This window comes from Falco cherrug, chromosome 7 (assembly GCF_023634085.1).
Source record: "Falco cherrug isolate bFalChe1 chromosome 7, bFalChe1.pri, whole genome shotgun sequence".
Classification (NCBI taxonomy): domain Eukaryota; kingdom Metazoa; phylum Chordata; class Aves; order Falconiformes; family Falconidae; genus Falco; species Falco cherrug.
In genome coordinates, this window is record NC_073703.1 from 1,959,724 (window position 1) to 1,978,378 (window position 18,655).

Sequence of the window (18,655 nt, forward strand, 5' to 3'; positions counted from 1 at the left end):
GCCAGCCTGCTCCTAGCAGAAATCACACCAGGTTTGGAGCTGGGACTAGCTTGTGCCTGACAACAACCCCAAAAACCACCCATGTAAAGCTTTATGGGCCAGCAAAAAACCTTCTGCCTTTTCCCCCAGGAGCCAATTCCCCATCCCTGCTGCTGTCAGCAAGTCCAGGACTTCTCCTCCATGTTTAAAATACCTTGAGGCTGGCACTTGTGTGGAAATGCCAGGGATTCCAGCATACCGAGCCCAGTGCATGCGTCAGGGAAGATAACACCAGCCCACGATGCTGAATCAGTAAATAAGCAGCTGACCCCCTCCTGGGGGAAAGAACATCACTGCTTGGCTGGGTCCTTGGCTGCAAGGACCACAGGCGATGCCTGGTCTCACCCCATAGCGCCGGAGCTCAGGAGCCAGCTCTGGGGTTAGGTTGTGGGTCTCTGGGTACCAGGGCTTGATCCCAGCAGGAGAGTAAATCCCTCTCACGGGTCACACACCGACTCAGGGCAGAGGTGTTTCTCTATGAAAAAGGGGATTTCTGCTCCCAGCTTAGCCCTTGCCAGGACCAGCTGTCCATCTTTATTCTAAGCACAGCACATTGGCTATGGACCAGCACAGTTGGGAAAAAGCGTGAGTTTTTTTTTTGGAGGAGGCAGAGATCAGAAAGTCCCAGGGCACCGGACAAGCACAAACCCCTTGTGTCTCTTTCTCTTTCATACAATGGGGGGGACTTATAACAAGAAGTTTTAAGGAAAAATGAGATGTGCTTTCAAGTAAAAAACCTCTCATCAGATGGCGCAGTCAGTGCTGCTGTTAAGCCTCATTGGAGCCAGGGATGCTGCCCAGGAAAGGGCAGGAGCTGCCAGAGCAGGATGGCTGCTTGGGAAATCCAGTGTTTCCCCATCCCCCAGCTCCCTTACAGACCAGATTTGGCCGATGTCTCCCTTCCTGGAGGCAGCAGAAGTATTTTGGCTGAATAGCTGCAGGCCAGCTGTGCTGAGTGGCATGGAGAAGGGTTTTCATCGGAGAGACAGTGCCAGCTCAGAACACATGTGCCAAGGGATGGTCAGGGTACTGGGCATCTAGAAAAGATGCTGATCAAGAAGAAATCAGTTATGCAAAGATTTAACACATCAACACAACTCCCAGTCTGGGAGGTTCAGGCTGAGCGAGGAAATACTTCTCCGAAGGGTTGTGCAGCCCTAGGATTGGGGGAATCTTCCCCCACAGCCATTGCCATCCTCAGCCAGGCCAGCACCAGGCTGACACATCTAGTGTTGCACTGGAGACCTTCTGAGACCCCTTCCATGCACATTTCCATGGCCCTTCCTCTCCCTTCTGCCCCAAAACCATGTAGCTCACAGCTCCCAGGGGATAGTGAAGACTTCTCCCAGCTATTCCCCTTAGAAGCTCCTACATCCCACCTTGCTGCAAAACATTCCCAGCAACAAACAGGTTATATGGATGAGAAAAGCTGCACTGACCACTGCAGCCTAAACTCAGTGTGCAGCTCCCTGACCCAAGCCAAAACTAATTTTTAGTTATGAGGGAGGGCCTCAAAATTTGCATTTAGAGCTGTGAGCAGCCAAACTGACAGCAAAGGAAGGGCTGAGACAGTAGTTTAGGTGACCTGAACTCCCAAGTCCAGCTTGGCACCTTGTACCAAAGGAACCTCTGTGCAAGGCAACATCTATCAAAGGACACCTGGCTGAGGGTCTTCAGGGTGCTGGATGACACCCAAAGATGAGACACCACTTTCCTGCCCCCCACAGCCAAGAGCACTGCCCCAGCTCCCCTGGAGCAGGCAAAGAGGTTGCTAAAGTCCTCCTGCTCCCTGCAAAACCAGCTCAAGAGACAGCCACGCGGCAAGCAAGCCCCAGCGCCTCACATGTCTGTTTTCCATGAACCCAGCCACCTGAATTAGCTCTGAAAACAAACACTGCATCCCAAGATGTTCAGTTCACCCAGTTCCCACCACTGCCTAAAGCGGGAACCTCTCCCAGCTACTGTGAGCAGCAGGACTCTGCTTTGGCAAGATGTTTGTGCCCCATTACAGCTACACTGCTAAGCAGAAGAGCCCAAATTTTCACAGCACTGGGAGGGGGGGGAAAAAGTGCAAGTGTGACTCCGACATATCAGAAAGTCCCTGTCTGAAGAGGGGGCAGCAAGAGTAGAAATTCCAGTGCCTGCCCCAAGGACTGTTTATACATTTCAGCCAAGGCCTGTTACACATAACTATGTGTAAACAGTCCTTGGGGCAGGCGCTGGAATTCCTGCCTGTCCCAGAAAGAGTCCAACCCACCAGCCCTCAAGTCATGCTCCCTTCCTCACCCAGCAAAGCCTGATTTCTCTCCCAGAAACAGCTTTAGGCAGGAGGAGAATGATCAAAGTTTTATTAAACTCTTAGCTTATTGAGTAAGGAGTTACCAGCATGGAGCAGACCCGAGTAGCTCCACAGAAAGGTAAAAGGTTTTGGGGCTAAACACAACTCCAAGCTTCTACAGACAAGAAAACAGAGCATCTGGGTGGCTATTTTTCCCCCATCACTTCCCAGCTGGGTGCTCAGGGAGGAGTTCATGGGGGTGCAAGACTGTACAAAGCTCTGCTGAGGACAGGGCTTCAGCATAATGAGGTATCTAAACTGGGTTTAGGGAGGCAAAGAGGCACAGGTACAAGTTAGCATGAAGATTAGTATTTGTCTACCTCTAGGAAGACTTGTCTCCCCACCAAGCCTCACAGTCCTCCCATTTATTCTCTTCTTGGACAGACTAGAAAAGTTGAAGCCAGTGACTTAGACAGGGTTGCTGGCTTTCCAGCAGACAGCCAGAGCTCCCAGGACACCGATGATCAGGATGGCCAACCCAGCAACCGCAGCCAGCCCCAACACCATCCACAAGTGACCTGCATGTAGGAAGGAGAAGTAAAGGGGTGGTTATGGGCCAGAGCCAGGACCTGCCACACAAGCCATCCACCTTCCCTGGGTTCACCCTACCTGGGGAAGGCTTCCTCCTAACTGGGTGGTCCTGCCAGCTGTGGATGAAGAGAGGTCCAACCACAACATCTGCTTCTTTCATCACAGAATCTGAAAGGGAGGACCTTTGAACACTCAAGCTTATTTGAACACCTAGCTCTCCCAAGTCCTGGACTAGCACTGAGGAGCCAACAGGTAGTAAGGCAGCTCCAGGCACCCAGCTCTGAGCAAGTGACCATGATCACAGAATGGTTTGGGTTGGCAGAGACCTTTAAAGATCATCTAGTTCCAACCTCCCTGCCATGGGCCAGGACACCTTCTGCTAGACCAGGTTGCACAAAGCTCCATCCGTGATGGTGACAGAGCCCAAAGGGCACAGACATACCGAGCTGGGAGGGCAGCTCTCTCCGGACGCGTCCTCCTTGCCATTGTGAGGGAGCATAGAGCCTCCTGGAGTGCCTGGCTGAGCCACAGCTCCTCAGCTCACAGCAGGAGCAGACATCCCTGGTGCCTTCCACAGGAGTCCAGCTAGAAGACAGCCTGGTGAGCAGCCCACCCTATGGCAGGAACCCCTCACGTGCTTTGAGATGTCCTAGAAGAGGCCAAAAGCCGCCCACCCAGATGGCCAGCCCCACCTTCCTAGAAGGTGACACACCAAATGCAAAGCCCAAGCCCCTCACCCCCAGGCAAGCTGCTGTTCAAACACTCACAGGCTGCTGGCTTTGTTGAAGGAGCAAGCCTTGTTCAGAGGGTCTGGAGCTTGGTCAGCCAGGGAGACCTTCATGTGGCAGGTGATGTAGATCTGGGGAGGCCCGGCAGAACAGAGGGTTAGGCTGTCCTTCACCTTCATGGCTTTCCTGTGCACCGTGAAGGTGGTCTCCAATGGGACTACCAGCTCCCCAGGGCAACTCAAGCCCCTCCATTTCCTTCAAACCCCTTAACATTCAGCTATTGAAGGTGATCAGGAGGGCTTGTCCTGGCCAGTGTCAGTACTGGTCTCCAAGGAAGATCCTTGGCTCAGAGGGCCATGACACAGAACCAGTAATACAGCGTGACCTCATTCCTACGTTGCTAGGAGGCAGTTGCCTTGGGAATGTAACTCTAGACAAAAAAACCACATGAACTTTCTTAACCTTAACAGAGCGAGGCTATAACTCCATTTAAGACAAGAGAATCCACTTGCTTTAGAAAGGATTTACCAGATTGCGGGAGTCTCCTGCAAACTTGAATGCATCTACTGCAAACTGAAGCACATCTTGCCTGGGTCTTGGGGATATAAAAGTTGAGGTCACATCATCCAGTTGCCCATCCACCAGGCACCTAGACGAAAGCGAAGGCCAGCAGGATCTCACTGTCAGATATCAATAACATGCAGAAAGGCACCCCTAAGCAAGGGCACAGCCAGCTCTTACCCACTGAAGTCAATGAAAGCATACTGGGGAGAGGAGCTCCTGTCCGGGGTCAGGGTAGCCACACAATTGTCCACAAAGAGCCTCAGAGGTGCATGGTTCTCAGTGTTGACACCAGCTTGGAAGTGGAGGACCTCTCCCAACCGAAATATGGTGGAGACTCTCTCAGCACTCCAGTCATCTGGAAGGAGAGAGGTCAGCAGGTACTCATGAATGGGAAGCCAGCTTGTCCTTCACTGCTTCCACCCAGGGAAGCCCAACAGGTCCAAGGGCACTCCCCAGAACTGTACCAAATCCCAGCTGCTCCAGAAGCCCTGGGGCAACACCAGCACCACCTGTGCATCTAGTGGAAGCACGGCCAGCCCAGGGTGCCCTGCACCAGGGACAACCCTGACCCACAACCTACCATTCATGAGGTGCAGGGAGAAGGACAGCTTCTCCTCAGAAGAGAGGGTGGAGTGGAAGGGTGCCCAGGTGGGCTTCACACCATAGCTGCTCACATTGTCCCTCCTGGGGAGAGATGCCCATAGTTAAATTCTGGGGCAGGAGGGGGGTTTGCTCCGTATCCCTGCACATCAGCTCACCTTGGGTAATGGCACTCAATTGGAACCATGGCAGGGCTGGTGCGGATGATGACAGGGTTGCCAGCAGAAACTGGATTGTAATTTAAGCTCGTGCTGTACACTAGAGCATCAGGGGTCACCTGGGGAAAGACAAGACACATTACCCGGTCATTAAGAGCCCTGTTCTTTCAGCCACACACAGAGCAGCACATTTAAGCCTGGACACAGAGTGCTGAGATATTTCTTCTGGCCATCAGCATCTGTAGTGGAGACAGGGGAGCGGTGCTCAGCCTGCTGCAGGGATGCTCAGGACTAGGAAGCTGCTCCAGCCTTTCCCAGGACTGCCTCTGCTCAGCCGAGCTGCGCACAGAGGTGTTCAAGCTAATTTTTTTTTTTTCTTCTAGTTCCTGTACCCCAGAACAACAGACAAGAAGGTCTGCCCTCCAGGACAGAGGATGACTTCTGCTCAGGGGGATTTAATGAAGATATCTGCTGGCTGGAGTATGGCGGTGGGGGGGTCACTTGCTCACCCTCCTGAGCCCAAGCCTGTCCTAGGGGAGAGATCACTTCAAATTTCAGTTCTCTGTGACAGGCAGCTTCACACTACACCCCAGCAGCAGTAGGAGCACTCGGGTGCCTCCCGAGGTGAGCATCCACTGCTGGCTTGGTGCAGCGGCTCCCAGCATCAGCTCCTCTGGGCTCCACCCTGGAGGTGGCAGCACCAGCTTAAGTAGTCCTGGAAGATTTAGATACTTTTGTATTCATCAGGAAAAAATTTCTCTGCCTCTTGCCTACCCTTCCCGCCTCACACAACCCCCAGCAAAGCTCCTGCTGCCCCTGAAAAGCAGACTGAGATGTTCAGCCTCCAGGGAAGGCTTAGGAGCCTTTCCCTGAGCCCAACTACACCGCGACACCCTGCCAGTCAGCACCCCAAGGCACCAAGGTGCAAGCCAAGAGGCAGCCCCCCCCCCCAGGAATGCTGCCCCCCCCCCCCCCCCCAGGCCTTACCTTAAGGGTGCTGCCACACTCGTGCAGTCCAGCCACGAAGGTCACGGTGCCCTCAGCAGCACTCGGGGCCACAGGCAGGCAGCCAGCCGAGCCCAGGGTCAGCTCCACAGCCCTGACCAGCCGCCCCGTACCAAAGAGGTCCCTGTGCACCGTGACCACCACCTGCGCCTCCTGGCACTGCACAGCCACGGGGTGCAGCGGGGCCACAGCCTGGAGCTGGGACACATCCACCCATGCCCAGGGCTGGGAGAAAGCACGGGGCTGTCCCAAGGAAAGATCCCCTCCATACCGCCATAGCTCTGCCTCCCCTCTAAAGAAGCCCCAGGGGTTGTAAGAAACCACCTCCCCAAAAACCCAGCAGAAAAGAGCAAACCCCAGGCTGCTTCCAGACTTCATCCTGCCTACCAGGGTCCAGCACAAGGAGCAACTGCTGCCCAGGGACCTTTTATAGCCCACATCTCCCACAGCTGCTCCTAACCCAGGTGAGCGGCACACTTCCCATAAAGGCAGTTGGCAACAGCTGAGAGCACTCAGTTCCCTGGGGAACCCATCCTGGTGGGCTCTAATGAGCTAACGAGGTGCTGGACTGGGTCCCTTGGGAGGTCTCCCTCTGGGAGAGGTGATGAGTTTGATGTGCAGCCAACTGCTTTTTTTCCTCCTGTTTAAGGTACCAGCCAGCTCTGTAAGATCCAGAGATGTGTCCCACCTCCAGACCATATGTCCCACCTCTAGATCATGGGGCCCTTCTGCAGCTGGGGGATGGTGTGGAGGTGACACTTTCCCAAGGAACCTACTCTTCATGTGCTCAAACTTGTCCTTGTCCCCAGCTCCTCAAAGGTGCTGATGGTTCTCATGGAGCTGCTCACATCAAGGGCAACGGGGCATTTCCAGGGTGCAGGGGACTCTTCACTACCAAGCAAAAGCTGATTTTTTTTTGAGGAAGAAGCGGAAACTTAAATTCGAATCAGGATAAAAGGAAAAGGGAGGTTCGTGGAGGAGATCCCCATGGGTTGGCCTGAACCACATCCCTGGTCCTGCAGGACCAGACTCTGCATGGTGGCATCCACACTGACATGGTCACCCCTGTTTCCTTGTGTTTCCTTGTGCTTCCTGGGATTTCAGCAAAAGGGTGGAAAACGCTTGTGCACACGTGGCTGTTTAACCGTTTCCTGAACAGGAACCAGTTTCCTGAACAGCCACCAGCTTCCTGGGCAGGAGTGGTGCTGAAATGACTGGCAGTAAAATAATTAATAGAATAATCATTATCAGTGATAATATTAAAGCTATTAGGTATTATACATAATCATTATTCTTACAAATTATTAGAATTATTAGACCTGGGGCAAAATGGTCCTCATGGTGGGTAGTCCATCCCTTCCTGGGATGATGCAGCAGCAGGTTGTCTCCTCCATGGTCCCCAGAAGGAGTGGACTGGGGCAGGCTGACCCAGCTGAATCACCCTGCAAGTCCTCCACTGGGACCTTTAAAGGGGTTTCCAAGTGGCTGCAGTCCAGGCAAATGTTCTGGTTTGCAGACCCTCACTTCTTCCTCTGCTTCTGAAGTCTGGTGCTGGGCTTCCCACCACGCTTGCCCCTGGTGGGGTGCCTTGATTTGGGGCATTCTCCCTTGGAGGCTGGGCTGGGGGTCTTTGAGTGTGTTGGGCTGGCAGGGGGGGAAGCAGAAGGGGGTCTGCTGGGGGAAGGGGCCGTGGCAGCTGCTGGGACCAGCAGTTCATGCTTCTGCAGAGTGCTGGGAGGGAATAACTCCATCATGTTGGAGGGCAGCGATGGCCAGTCATCTGTGGTAGGGGGGTCCCATGTGCTGGCCGTGGGCTGCAGCAAGGGTCCCACAGCAGAGGCAATGGTGGCCAGGGAGTGGGACATGGCTTGGACCTCCTGGGTCATGGACACCAGGTGCTTGTTTGCCTTGTGCTGAGATTGCAGGAGGCGATCGCTGATCTTCAGGAACTTGTCCACCTGCTGCATGTTGGACCTGGCCCAGCCACCAAAACCTTCCTGCAGGGAGGCCAGAGAGTCCTGAATGCTCCTGAGAAGAGACACAGTGTTGCCGTGGGCTGATCCCGAGTCTTCCTCTGCTTCTTCATCCCTCTGCATCAGAAGGGCTGGAGGAGTGGGTTGGGTGAGGGGCATATCCCCTTTCTGGCCTGGACACATGTCTCCTCTGCCACCAGATGGGTCTGACGCAGGGACACAGGGCTGGCGGTGGGCAGGCAGCCCCATGGGGAGACCTCCATGTGGTTGGCACTGCTCCCTGGGAGGCTCAAGGTCATGGATCAGGGTGATCTCATCCTCAGATGGGGAGTCATGCTGGGGAGCAGAGGTACCTGTTGTGGGGAGGGGGGCTGAAGGAAACAGAAGGGAAGAATCAGGGCTCAGAGGGTCCTCCCAGCCTTGGTGCGGTGGAGAGGGGAGATGGAGGGACAATACTTACCATGTGATGGAGATGGAAGGTGTGGGGTGGGAGGCAGCTCCTCTCCAGGAAACCCCAAGCTCCATCCAGGGCATCACCCCTACCCCTTGGGCTCTTCTATGGATCATCCATAGCCCATGAGCTTGCCCTGGGGAGCTCAGTGGTGGATGGCCACATAGGGCCAAGGAGAACACTGGTCATAGCCCAGATCTGAACACAGCAGCAGGGGGACGGAGCAGAAGACCCCATAAAGCCTCTTCCTCCCATTTCTTCCCCCCCTCCCCTATTTTCTGGAAGGACACTACCACCTTCTGACCAAACCTGTCCCTGCACGCAGCACAGATGCCAAGGCCTTCACCATTGCCAAACCACCACCATCTCCACCACAGTGCTTCTGCTGAAGAGCTGGGAGAAGACCTGGGCAAACCTAGCAGTGGTCATGGACCTCTTGCCATCGCTGTCGGGGAGTGCTCTGGGGGAAGTGCTCTGGGGGAACGTCTCACCTTCCTGGTTGGGTAGCCGTCCCAAGTCCCAAGGCGGTAATCAACAACCAGAAAGGGGAATTGCCCCAGGCGGTTGTGGACAAAGGCGCTGAGCAAAGACAAACTGGCTAGAGATGTGAGGAGCAGAAGTGGTCAGTGAGTGGCAGGACACTAAGGCCTGGAGGATGGTTATGACCCCTGAGGGACCGGCACATGTCACCCACACAAACATTTCTCAGAGAGGATGTGTGGTTGATCCAACCCTTCCACCTGCTTCCTCCTTGTGAACACCAGCCTCAGCAAGCCCCTGATCCACGCACCCCATCTCCAGGTGCCACTCACCTCCTTTGTCTTTCAACCCATGGCATGGCTCCATCCCAAGTGATTCACCATGTTCCCTCCCAGCACCACTGCATTTGGGGGACCGCTGTACCCCACAAGGGCATGAGACAAGCATTGCTTTGGGAATGATGGACACAGCAACACCCAGCCATCCTTGGGGGAGGTTGGAGTGTGCTCACCACATGAGCAAATGCTGGAGGCACAGGTCCATCAAGTCACCATGTGGAAGGAGACCTCAACCTCGTGGAGAACATGGTCTAACCAGGGATATAACCTTCAACTCTCTTTTCAGTCCCCCCTTCCCCAGCCCACCTGGCAAAGTGCCTCCTCACCTGGGTGCCCCGTGACACGCTCCACCAGCGCCTGCAGCCTGGCTCTGCACTCAGCGAGGTTCCTGGGCTGTGCTCGGTCCCCAGCCGCTGGCAGCTGCAGTCGCTGCAGCTCCTCCAGCGAGCCCTTGATGAAGGGCTGCATGTCCATCACCTCCTGCTCCGTGGCATAGAGCCTCATCTTCTCCACCAGCTGCTCGCCTGCCTCCATCCGCTGCAGCACCCCCTCCACGCGCTGCAGCTCCCTCATCAGCTCCCGCCGGCCCTGCTCCTGCCGCGCCTCCACCAGCCCCAGCAGCTCCTCTTCCTCCCGTCGGATCAGCCGCACCAGCTGCTCCACGCGCTGCTGGATCAGCTCCCGCATCTCCCGCTCTGCCTCCTCCAGCCAGGCGGCCTCATCCTGCAGCGCCACGTAGGTGGCCTCAAAGCCACTTCTCTTCTGCCTCAGCTCCTGGCTGATGGTGCCCAGCTCCTCCTGCCTGCGCTGGGTCTCACTGCGGATGTCGCAGAAGGAGGCATGCTGGCTGTCCAGCAGCGCGCAGATGCAGCACATAGGCTTGCAGCACTTCTTGCAGTAGATGCTGTAAGGCCAAGCACAAGTAAAGCGGTAATTTAGACCATGCACTTTGCAATTCATTCATTTATCAAATTGCAAATTAGTTCATTCATTGAATTTAAGTCACCACCAAGTTTGGGACGGGCATTTGGTTTTATACTCTCCCAACTGCAAAAAAACACATTGGTTCACTGTCTCCATGGGGTTTCTGCTCATCTGCTGGGCTGGTGAAAGTCACTGTCGTGACTGTGCAAATGTTATGGTAGACACTTCTCCATGTACCACACGGGCAGTGAAGAAATGAGCTCTCTGCCCTTCTATGAGCGCCTCTTGGGGTTATGTATAAAAACATAAGACCAAAGAGTACCTTATCTCCATAAGATGCCTAAGGCAAGAATATAACAAGTGGGGAGTGGAGAACATCATCTCTCATGTAAGTCTTGGTAGCCCTGGCAAGTGGTGGGCCAGGAACATCAGGGACAACCAGGGAGGGGTTGCATCTGGGCCATCGTGGCTAGCAGCAGTGCTGGCCTCCATGGATGATGTTGCCTCTTCCCCTCTTTCTTGGACTTACCCAGTTAAATCTTGTCCTGCATTGCACCCATGTTATTCCCCAAATCCTCTCCAAGATGGTCTAGTACCATCAGCAAAACACTCTGCTGCCTATCACAGCAAGGTCTTCTTCTTGCTAAGCTCCATCAACCTCACCCTCCTTACCCCAGCAAGGAGAACTCCATGCACTCCTCTCCCTCATTCTACCCTCTCCTGTCATCACCTCAAACCTGGCTTCATCCAAACCCTCCCTCCATGCCCTAGAGCCCACCAGTCACTACTTCCCACCCATCTTCTGCATGACATGGTGCCAATCAGGGCAGTGGAGAACATGCTGTTCAGTACCATCATGAACGAGGACAAAGATATTTGTGACAAGAAACCACACGCATTGGAGACAGACCTCCTTAGACCTACCTTACAGTCTGGTTCTTGTGGGTCGGGTTGGAGCAGGACAAGTTACCAGTCTTCCTGGCAGCCTTGAGGAAGTCCTTAGCAGACCCTGCCCTGATGTCAATCACCCTCTTGGCTTCATGGCTTTCCCTCTTCAGGTAGTGCTGGTGGGCCTCAAAGCACTGGGTGCAGAGAAACTCCTGGCACTCGGAGCACCAGAACTCACCGGCTCTCTTGCAGTTGTTGCAGAAGAAGTCAGCTCCATCCATGATCTTCTTGTAGACCTTGAGCCTGGCCTGCAGGTTGGTGAAGAGCAGGTTGTCCATGACGCTGGCCTGCGGGATGGCCATGCAGCACTTGGGGCACTGCCTGACAGGCTTGTTTTTGCTCAGGCAACTGAGGCAAAAGGTGTGGAGGCAGGTGAGGAGCTTGAGGCTGGGCGATTCCTGCTGGCAGCCCTCGCAGAAGATGAACTGGAAGTCATCCTCTAGGAGCTTGTGGAGGGAGGAACAGAGGAAGAGGAATGAGTGCTGGGGTGTGTTTTTAAGAGCTTCTGAAATGACATCTTGGAGGGGGAGGTGACCTGCAAACCCTACTTGGAGCAACCAGTTCCCACCAGTGATACTCAGGCCCCGTAAGCAGGGCAGCTATGGCCCGTGCAGCGTGGTCAGGTGGGACGGTGGTCAGGTAGGACAGATGGGGCCCTGCTGAGCGTATCCCTTTCTAGCAAAGAGGGAACAGACGGTCCCCTGGCTATGGGGCTAGGGAGGGCTGCAGGGGGCAGCGCAGAGGATGGGGCACGGAGGAAGCTTCTAAAGACCCCAGGATGACAGCCTGGCAGGGTGGGGGCCATGACCCAGCCATGCGCCGCCCCCCCCCTCGCTCAGCCCATCCCTCTGGCCTCCAGCCTTCCTCCCTCCTGTATCTGTGCTTTTGCAGGGCTTGGGGTGGGGTGGCTGCATTGGGGACCATCTCTCCTCTCCCTGCCACCCACCAACCCGAGGAGGTGGGGAACACCCCAAAACTCTTAATCCCATCGCGCCCCCCCCCCCCCAAAAAAAAAAGGGCCACGCCTTGGGACCGGGGACTTCCTGGTGGCCCGGACCCCCCCTCCCAGGGCCGGAGCCCACCGCCCGCACCCCCCAGCGCTCACCCGGGAGCCGCTGCCGGCCATGGCGGGGCGGGCAGGGCAGGGCCCCACGGACCCCCCTCGAGCCCCCCTGCCCGCGCTGCCGCCGGCACTTTCGGTTTCTTCGGTGCTGCCGTTGACTCCTCCTTCGGGGGGGGGGGGGGGGGGGCGCGCTGCGCAGAGCCCGCTCCCAGCCCCGGTTACACCCCCAGCTCCTCCCGGCCATCCAGCAGCGAGGAAACTGGGAGGAGACCCCAAGAACAGCCCCCTCCCCCCCAAAAAAAAACACCAAAGGCATTTCCCCAAGGAAGAGCATCTCCCAGGACATGTATTGCAGGGCGCAGTGCCCTGCCCGGCTCCGGGGGGGCTGTGCAAGGGGTCTCTGCTGCTGCGACCACCCTATCCGTCTGCACCCTTCTGGGAGGGGGGGCTTCAGGGACCATCCCCCGCCTTGGAGACGCTCTCCACATCCCTCTTTGTCCTGGGGGGGCTGTATCTGGCCCTCCTTCCCTCCTTCCTGCAGGGCATCGGTACCCCCTGCACCATGGGGACCACCATGAACGGGAACCACCAGGAGCACTTGGGGTTCCCCTAGCCCGGCATCCCCAAAGGGAGAGGGCACGGTGGGGCACTACTGCCACCTCTCCTCGGGGCTTTTCATCCCTGTAGGATCTCTAAAGCTTAGCCTAGGCTGGTGGCACCCAGCCCCAGGCTTGGCCTGATTTCACCCGTGAAATATTTCAATTCCAAACACTTCAATTCTGGAGACATTTCAGTTCTCCTTGCCCCTGCCTCCCCCTTGCCCCTTGCTAGGCCAGCAAGACCAGTGGGCTTGTCCCAGCAAAACATCCTGGGGGCTGGTAAAGCTGCTTGGAGCTCCAAGACCTTTTAACCCTTGGGGTGCTGGGTGCTGTTGGGGAGCTGAGCATCCCTGGAGAAGCCATGCCGCATCCTGGCAACGCTTCCTCGCCACCGCAGGACTTCATGTGTTCGTCACGACCGTATGGTGAGATGGAGTCCCACCACACAGCCTCCTTGACTGGCAGCAGCTCCCATGCCCTGACCAGCACATGGCCTCTTTACACAGCACCCTAGGGTCCCTTGGAGAAACTGAGGCACCGAGGGGTGCAGCCCCGGCTGCCTGCATAAGTCATCAGCTCATCTTGCCCAAGGCTGCAGACCAGGTTTATTGTCCATCAAAAGTTGATAGAAAGGAAGCTTACAAAATAAATAAATATCTATATATGGCTATATACAGTCCACACACCCCCGTGGACAGACCTCACAGCACGCATGCAAAAGCACTTTGAAGCACAAATAAGCGCAATCACTTATTACAAACCAATGTGTCGGGAAGGCTCAGGTACCTCCAGACAGGTCGTTCCCCAAAATGCCATCTCTGCTCCTTCCCTATAAGTGCCAGTATCCCATTATCAGTGCCATGCTGGACCCCAACTCCAGCCCGCTGGTGGCATCCCAGCCTGGTCCAGCCAGCCCTCGTGCCCCGCTTTGGCTGCCCACCCCAGCCCATGACTACCGTCCTTGGACACAGTGTCCCCATGCTCTTCTCTATCCATTCTGCTCAGCTCATGTCCCTTCCAGTCTGAGATGCCTGGCCATGCAGCCTGTTGTCAGGGCATCAGGACATCGCCCCGTGCCCTGGTGGCACACTGGCCATGGGGCCTGAGAGCAAACTGGCACATGCTGGGGTACCAACTGGTTCCCATCCCGTAACATCATAAGAGAAGGATGGGCAGGGGAGGTAAAGCCAAGGACAAGGACAGGCAACGGAGCTCAGCCTCAGTTTCCCTGCTCAGGTCTTCACCCAGTTCCTGCAGCCTCCACAGGGAGGGCAGCAGGAGGTCCAGCAGGGCAAGGCCCCCACTGCACAACACCTCTATGTGTACCCCCGCCTTCGCACACCTACAAAGACACATGCACACAGACACACAACCACACGCATGCTCTATCTACGCTGCTTCATCGCCTTGACGAGCTCCTCCAGCTTCAGGGCCAGATGCAGGTCACCTTTCACCTGCAGCCTCCCGCTCATGTAGGCACTCAAGGGGCGCAGGTCACCTAAGAAGAGGTCCTGCAGGTCTTTCTCTGCCACCTCCAGAATGACGTCGGGGCTGCCCTCAGGCATGCTGCGGCCAGCCCACCCGCTGCCTATAGGACACAATGGGTGGGAGAGGGAGAAACAGGGTGCTTCACGACCCAGCCTTGCCTGTCAGCACTTCCCCCCACCATTTCATAAGGATTGAGTTGGGCCAGATGACAGTAAGGGCCTGGCAGGGGGATTGTGGGGACAGGGGTCCTTACTCCTTAAGGAGATAAATTTCCTTTGTATTGCTCTGCCAATGCCCTGTTACAGTGGTCCACCTCCAAGCCCTGTACTTTTGCCATGGCCACCAAGAAAACCATCAGCAACCATGAGGGGGATGGGGGAACATCTTCCAGCATAGCAGTGGCCCAAGGCACTGCCCATGCATGTCCCTCCATCACTACCCCCTTGGGCTGGTGGCATGTGAGAGCCAACAAACCCTAAGGTCGCTGAGCCATCCCACTTGGCCAGCCATGAGCAGACCTGGCTGCCAATTTTCTATCAACACTCTCTGAAGGAAAATTCATGGGTTTAACCCAAACCAAGTTATACTTCGGACTTCCAGGGAGCACAGACTCAAGGCCATGGACACCAAAGTTCAGTGCTCAGCTGATGGACTCTGGGGGGTGCCTTTCATGGAGCTGCCAGATGGGCTTGGATTGGGACCAGCTACCACCAAGCCCGGTGGGGTTCACAGCATGCAAAGGGGACACATGCACAAAACACCCTCCCACCTCCAACACAACAACCCCAAAGAGTGGTGACCTGAGGAGAGGTCTATGAAGTAGGTGCTCTGGGCGCCGCTGGGCAGGATGATGTTGACCTGGTAGGATGCTCCCACCTGGTTGACCAGGGCCTCAGAGAGGACAGGCTCCACTGCTGAGAACAGCTCATCTGCACTGGGCTTCCTCCAGGCACTGCTCGGGGTCGTGAGGAGGGGAGCGGTGGGAGGCTCCACCTCATTCACTGTCTCCACACTATCTGCAGGGCACAACGGGACAGAAGTGGGTTGAGGAGACACCTTCGGGTGGTGAGCTTTGCTGGTCTGCATGGACCCACCAGAAAAGGTCTCCAGAGCAAAAAAACCCACTCATCCAGCAAGTTTCCAGCTAAGCCAGAAGAGGACAACTGATTTTGCCAGTTCCTACACCTGCTCCTCTGCCTGCCATGGGTTACTCTCCCCCTGCTACTGGGGGTTGGAAGATTAACCCTGAAAGAAATAGCAGAGCACAAACTGTTCAGGGTTTCTGGGAAAAGATCCGTGTTCTCCTCAGGTGTGACTCTCTCAGCAAGCTCAGGCTTGGGTTTGACTGATGGAAATGCTGAGATCTGAGCTGGTCTTGAGCCCAGGCTCCTGCAGATCGGGTCCCACCCTCCCCCATCCCACCACTGGTGTCTTGTTAGAAAGGTTGTGTTGTGCCATGTGCTGTATGGATCTGTGCCCAAAGCGGTCCTCTCTCCTCCCCCCTGCCAGACTATTTGTGCTGTGCTCATAGGACTGTGATATCTCCCAGACTTTGACTCCTCTGTCAAACAGCCAGTGCACAAAAAGGTCATCAGGCGTGATGGACATCGCCCAGCAGTGGCCCTGGATTTGTTACCTGCCTCTGGAGCATTGGTCCCACTGCCTGCCAGAGCCAGGGTGCTGCTGAAGAGATGGGCAGCCAGCTGCTGAATGGTGCCATCCAGCCCCTCCAGCCCAGGCACGGGTGGCATGGTGGCCAGAGGGCCCACCAGGTTCTCCCGGGGTGGCTGCAGCACAGCCTCCATGCTCAGCTCCACCCGGTCCACCTCTAGGCCCCAGGACTTGGTCATGTTGTTAATCTCCAGCTGCAGAGCCGAGAAGAAAGGGAGAGGCGTTAGCAGCCCAGGCAGAGTTGGGTATGGCTATGGTGACCACCCACCATAGCACCCCCAACCGTGGGCATCCCAGAGCTTACACTTCTGCTACCCACCAGCTTTAGATGTGGAGTGTTGGACCAGGCTCAGCAGTCCACCTCCTCCACGCTCACATTCAACCCTGCTCCTCTACTTGCTCTCCCAGCCTGGAGGAGGTCGGGACAGGGAGGACAGGTCTGTCTTGTTCCCCTTTCCATGGCTCTCTCCCAGGCTGGCCTCCTTCCTTTCTCCCCCCTGAGCAACATGGCCTGGTGTGGTGCTCCACCGGGCAGCATGGCTGGCCTCCAAACCATGCTGGACATACCAGTATATCCCTCCAGCCTCTTTTTACATCATCTTTTGTAGGCATTCAACCCACAAGATCTTGGCCTGGCCCGCATCGACCGTGGGTATTACTTATCCCCTCTCTGCCACTGACCTGTCCTGCTTTTCTCCCCAAAAGCCTTTTCCAGTTTGCAGCCCCCCCCCAGTCATTTTCCTGGTGGAGATATGGAGGTCAAATGTGCTAACAACACATGGGCTTTTCTGTGTGGCCAAAGTCCTTAGAGATAAGCTCCAGAGATCCACAGGCTGAAGGTATCTGCTCCTCGCTAACCACCACATTTTCCCAGCTCCCTTCCCTAGCCAGGTCCATGGTCAGATGGACTTTCAGCAGCTCCATCTTTCCCTTACTGTTACTTCCACACCAAGACCCCAAGGGTTCGAGGGACCTAAGGGGGTTCTGCACAGGGCTGGGGCAGTCCTCACCAGCAACTGCTCCCCGATCCTCAGCTTCTCCACCTGGATCTCACGGAGGCTCTTCTTTACCAAGGTCTTGGTCATGGCGTTCTGTGCCATCATCCGGGTGGCTGCGATGAGGTCCTTCACCATCATGACAGACAACACGGGGTCCCACACCCGGAATTGGACGTCGGCACCCATGGAGATGACTGCCCCATCCTTGGAGGTCAGCTGAGGCAGAGGGGAGTCACGATCTCTTCCTCTCTCTACCCCATGGCCCAACCCTTCTGCTTAGAGCCTGGGAGCAAAAGCATTCACTTCTTTCCCAGCTGGCAACCAGCCCTAGATCTCTTTATTAAGAGGGTTATTAGGAACAAAACCAACCCAAATAATTAGATTAAACTAGACTGAATGGTGAGGACAGTTTCTAGCACAGGGCTGTTATTGAATGACATCTGGGAAGGATAGGGATTGATGTTTTTGAGAGGTCTCCAGCCAGGAACACCCATTGAGCAAGGTGTGCAAAGTCCAGAGGAGCTTTTCAGCTCAGGCAGGTGAGGACTCTGGCTTCCCAGCACCAGTTACAACTCCCCTCACCTCGCCGTGATGACGGAGGAACTGAAAGTTGGGTCCCTGCACAGCACCAAGGGTCAAACCATCCCAAAATCCACCTGCTCTGGGTATTTCAGGGATGCCTCTCCATCCTGCCCTGAGGCCCAAGCCAGCTCACCTTGCAGGGGGGCACATTGAAGGCCCTCGTCCTCAGATCCACTCGCTGCCAGTGATCGATGAAGGGCAGCAGCAGGACCACGCCGGGTCCCTGTGGCGCCCGGATGCGGCCCAGGCGGAAGATGATCATTCGCTCGTAGGTGGGCACGATCTGGAACGGGAAGTTCAGACCAGGGCAGAAGCAAAACCCTGGATCCTGTAGTGCCAGGAGCTATGCCAGCAAGGGGAGCTGGGAACAGTCCCTGCCATGGAGGATGGGCTGTCATCCCCCTTCTCACCTGCTTTCTTCCCTTACCTTCAAGGCAAACCATCCTGAGATGGGGAAGGTGACAACCATCAGCAAGAAGACCAAGGATGTGATAATCCCATGGCAGATCCAGGACAGCCAGCCCTGGGAGGTGTCTGCAAGGGGATGAAAGAGGGATGTACCTGCTCCAAAACCCCCTGCCCTGCCCGTGAACCCCCATCCAAGCCTCTCCCCCCATGTACCCTGTATCCCAGGGAAGACAACAGCATGGGGGGCACCCAGCCAGCACGGCACCTACAGCAACAGTGGCAAAAGGGAGGAAGGCAGCAACTCCCCTCTAAGGCTGGGACTCACCTGTGGTATTCCTGGCCGGTCCCAGAGAGTCTTCCTTGGATCCGAAGGAGAAGAAGCCCTTTTGGGCACCATAGAGCCCGATGCTGGACTGCTGGAAGCGGTCAAAGTCTCCCAAGGGAAGGGCCTGGTATCCTGACCGACTGAACATGGTGCTGGTGCCTTGCATGGGGTCCTGCTCCCGGTGTTCAGAGCCCTCTAAGGCCACCTTCCCGCTGCCATTTCAGCCACCTCTGTGCCCAGCACGGCTTCTGCCTGTCCCTGCCCTGATCCAACGTCCCTGCCCAGCTGCCCACAAACCTCCCTGTCCTGATGTGCCACTGGATCACAAAGGATGCTTGCTAGAAGAAATCCAATCCTTCGGGGGGGTTCCTTGCGGGGGTCTCACCCAGGCTGGGGGGCTGGGGTCTTCATATCCTCCCAGCAACCCTCTGAGCTGGGAGACAA

At 56.0% G+C, this 18,655-nt stretch overlaps 3 protein-coding genes across 6 annotated transcripts; all 3 read right to left on the reverse strand.

The window, feature by feature from the left end:
* Positions 1 to 2,370: 2,370 nt before the first annotated feature.
* On the reverse strand, positions 2,371 to 7,054 carry LOC102050849 (zona pellucida sperm-binding protein 3-like). The gene is made up of 9 exons (XM_055715932.1): positions 5,946 to 7,054; positions 4,959 to 5,077; positions 4,781 to 4,884; positions 4,378 to 4,555; positions 4,165 to 4,285; positions 3,676 to 3,767; positions 3,351 to 3,493; positions 2,987 to 3,076; positions 2,371 to 2,895 (listed from the first exon to the last, which is right to left on the reverse strand). Exons 1-9 carry the CDS (start codon positions 6,339 to 6,341, stop codon positions 2,786 to 2,788), a joined length of 1,353 nt encoding a protein of 450 aa, XP_055571907.1. The 5' UTR covers positions 6,342 to 7,054; the 3' UTR covers positions 2,371 to 2,785.
* A 142-nt stretch (positions 7,055 to 7,196) lies between these two features.
* Positions 7,197 to 12,324, reverse strand: LOC102050681 (protein PML-like). Of its 2 annotated transcripts, none has more exons than XM_055715931.1 (4): positions 12,183 to 12,324; positions 11,054 to 11,523; positions 9,532 to 10,109; positions 7,197 to 8,307 (listed from the first exon to the last, which is right to left on the reverse strand). In XM_055715931.1, exons 1-4 carry the CDS (start codon positions 12,201 to 12,203, stop codon positions 7,484 to 7,486), a joined length of 1,893 nt encoding a protein of 630 aa, XP_055571906.1. In that variant the 5' UTR covers positions 12,204 to 12,324; the 3' UTR covers positions 7,197 to 7,483. The 2 variants fall into 2 exon arrangements, 1 of the variants encoding a protein (XP_055571906.1); XR_008733133.1 differs by having other exon boundaries at positions 8,170 to 8,307; positions 8,397 to 10,109.
* A 1,003-nt stretch (positions 12,325 to 13,327) lies between these two features.
* Positions 13,328 to 18,596, reverse strand: STOML1 (stomatin like 1). 3 transcript variants are annotated; one of them, XM_055715933.1, is made up of 7 exons: positions 18,212 to 18,596; positions 17,906 to 18,012; positions 17,612 to 17,761; positions 16,909 to 17,022; positions 15,864 to 16,092; positions 15,028 to 15,243; positions 13,328 to 14,327 (listed from the first exon to the last, which is right to left on the reverse strand). In XM_055715933.1, exons 1-7 carry the CDS (start codon positions 18,375 to 18,377, stop codon positions 14,125 to 14,127), a joined length of 1,185 nt encoding a protein of 394 aa, XP_055571908.1. In that variant the 5' UTR covers positions 18,378 to 18,596; the 3' UTR covers positions 13,328 to 14,124. The 3 variants fall into 3 exon arrangements, with proteins under 3 accessions (XP_055571908.1, XP_027658620.1, XP_005437562.2); XM_027802819.2 differs by having other exon boundaries at positions 15,104 to 15,243; positions 16,909 to 17,112; XM_005437505.3 differs by having other exon boundaries at positions 16,909 to 17,112.
* Between the last annotated feature and the right edge of the window lie 59 nt (positions 18,597 to 18,655).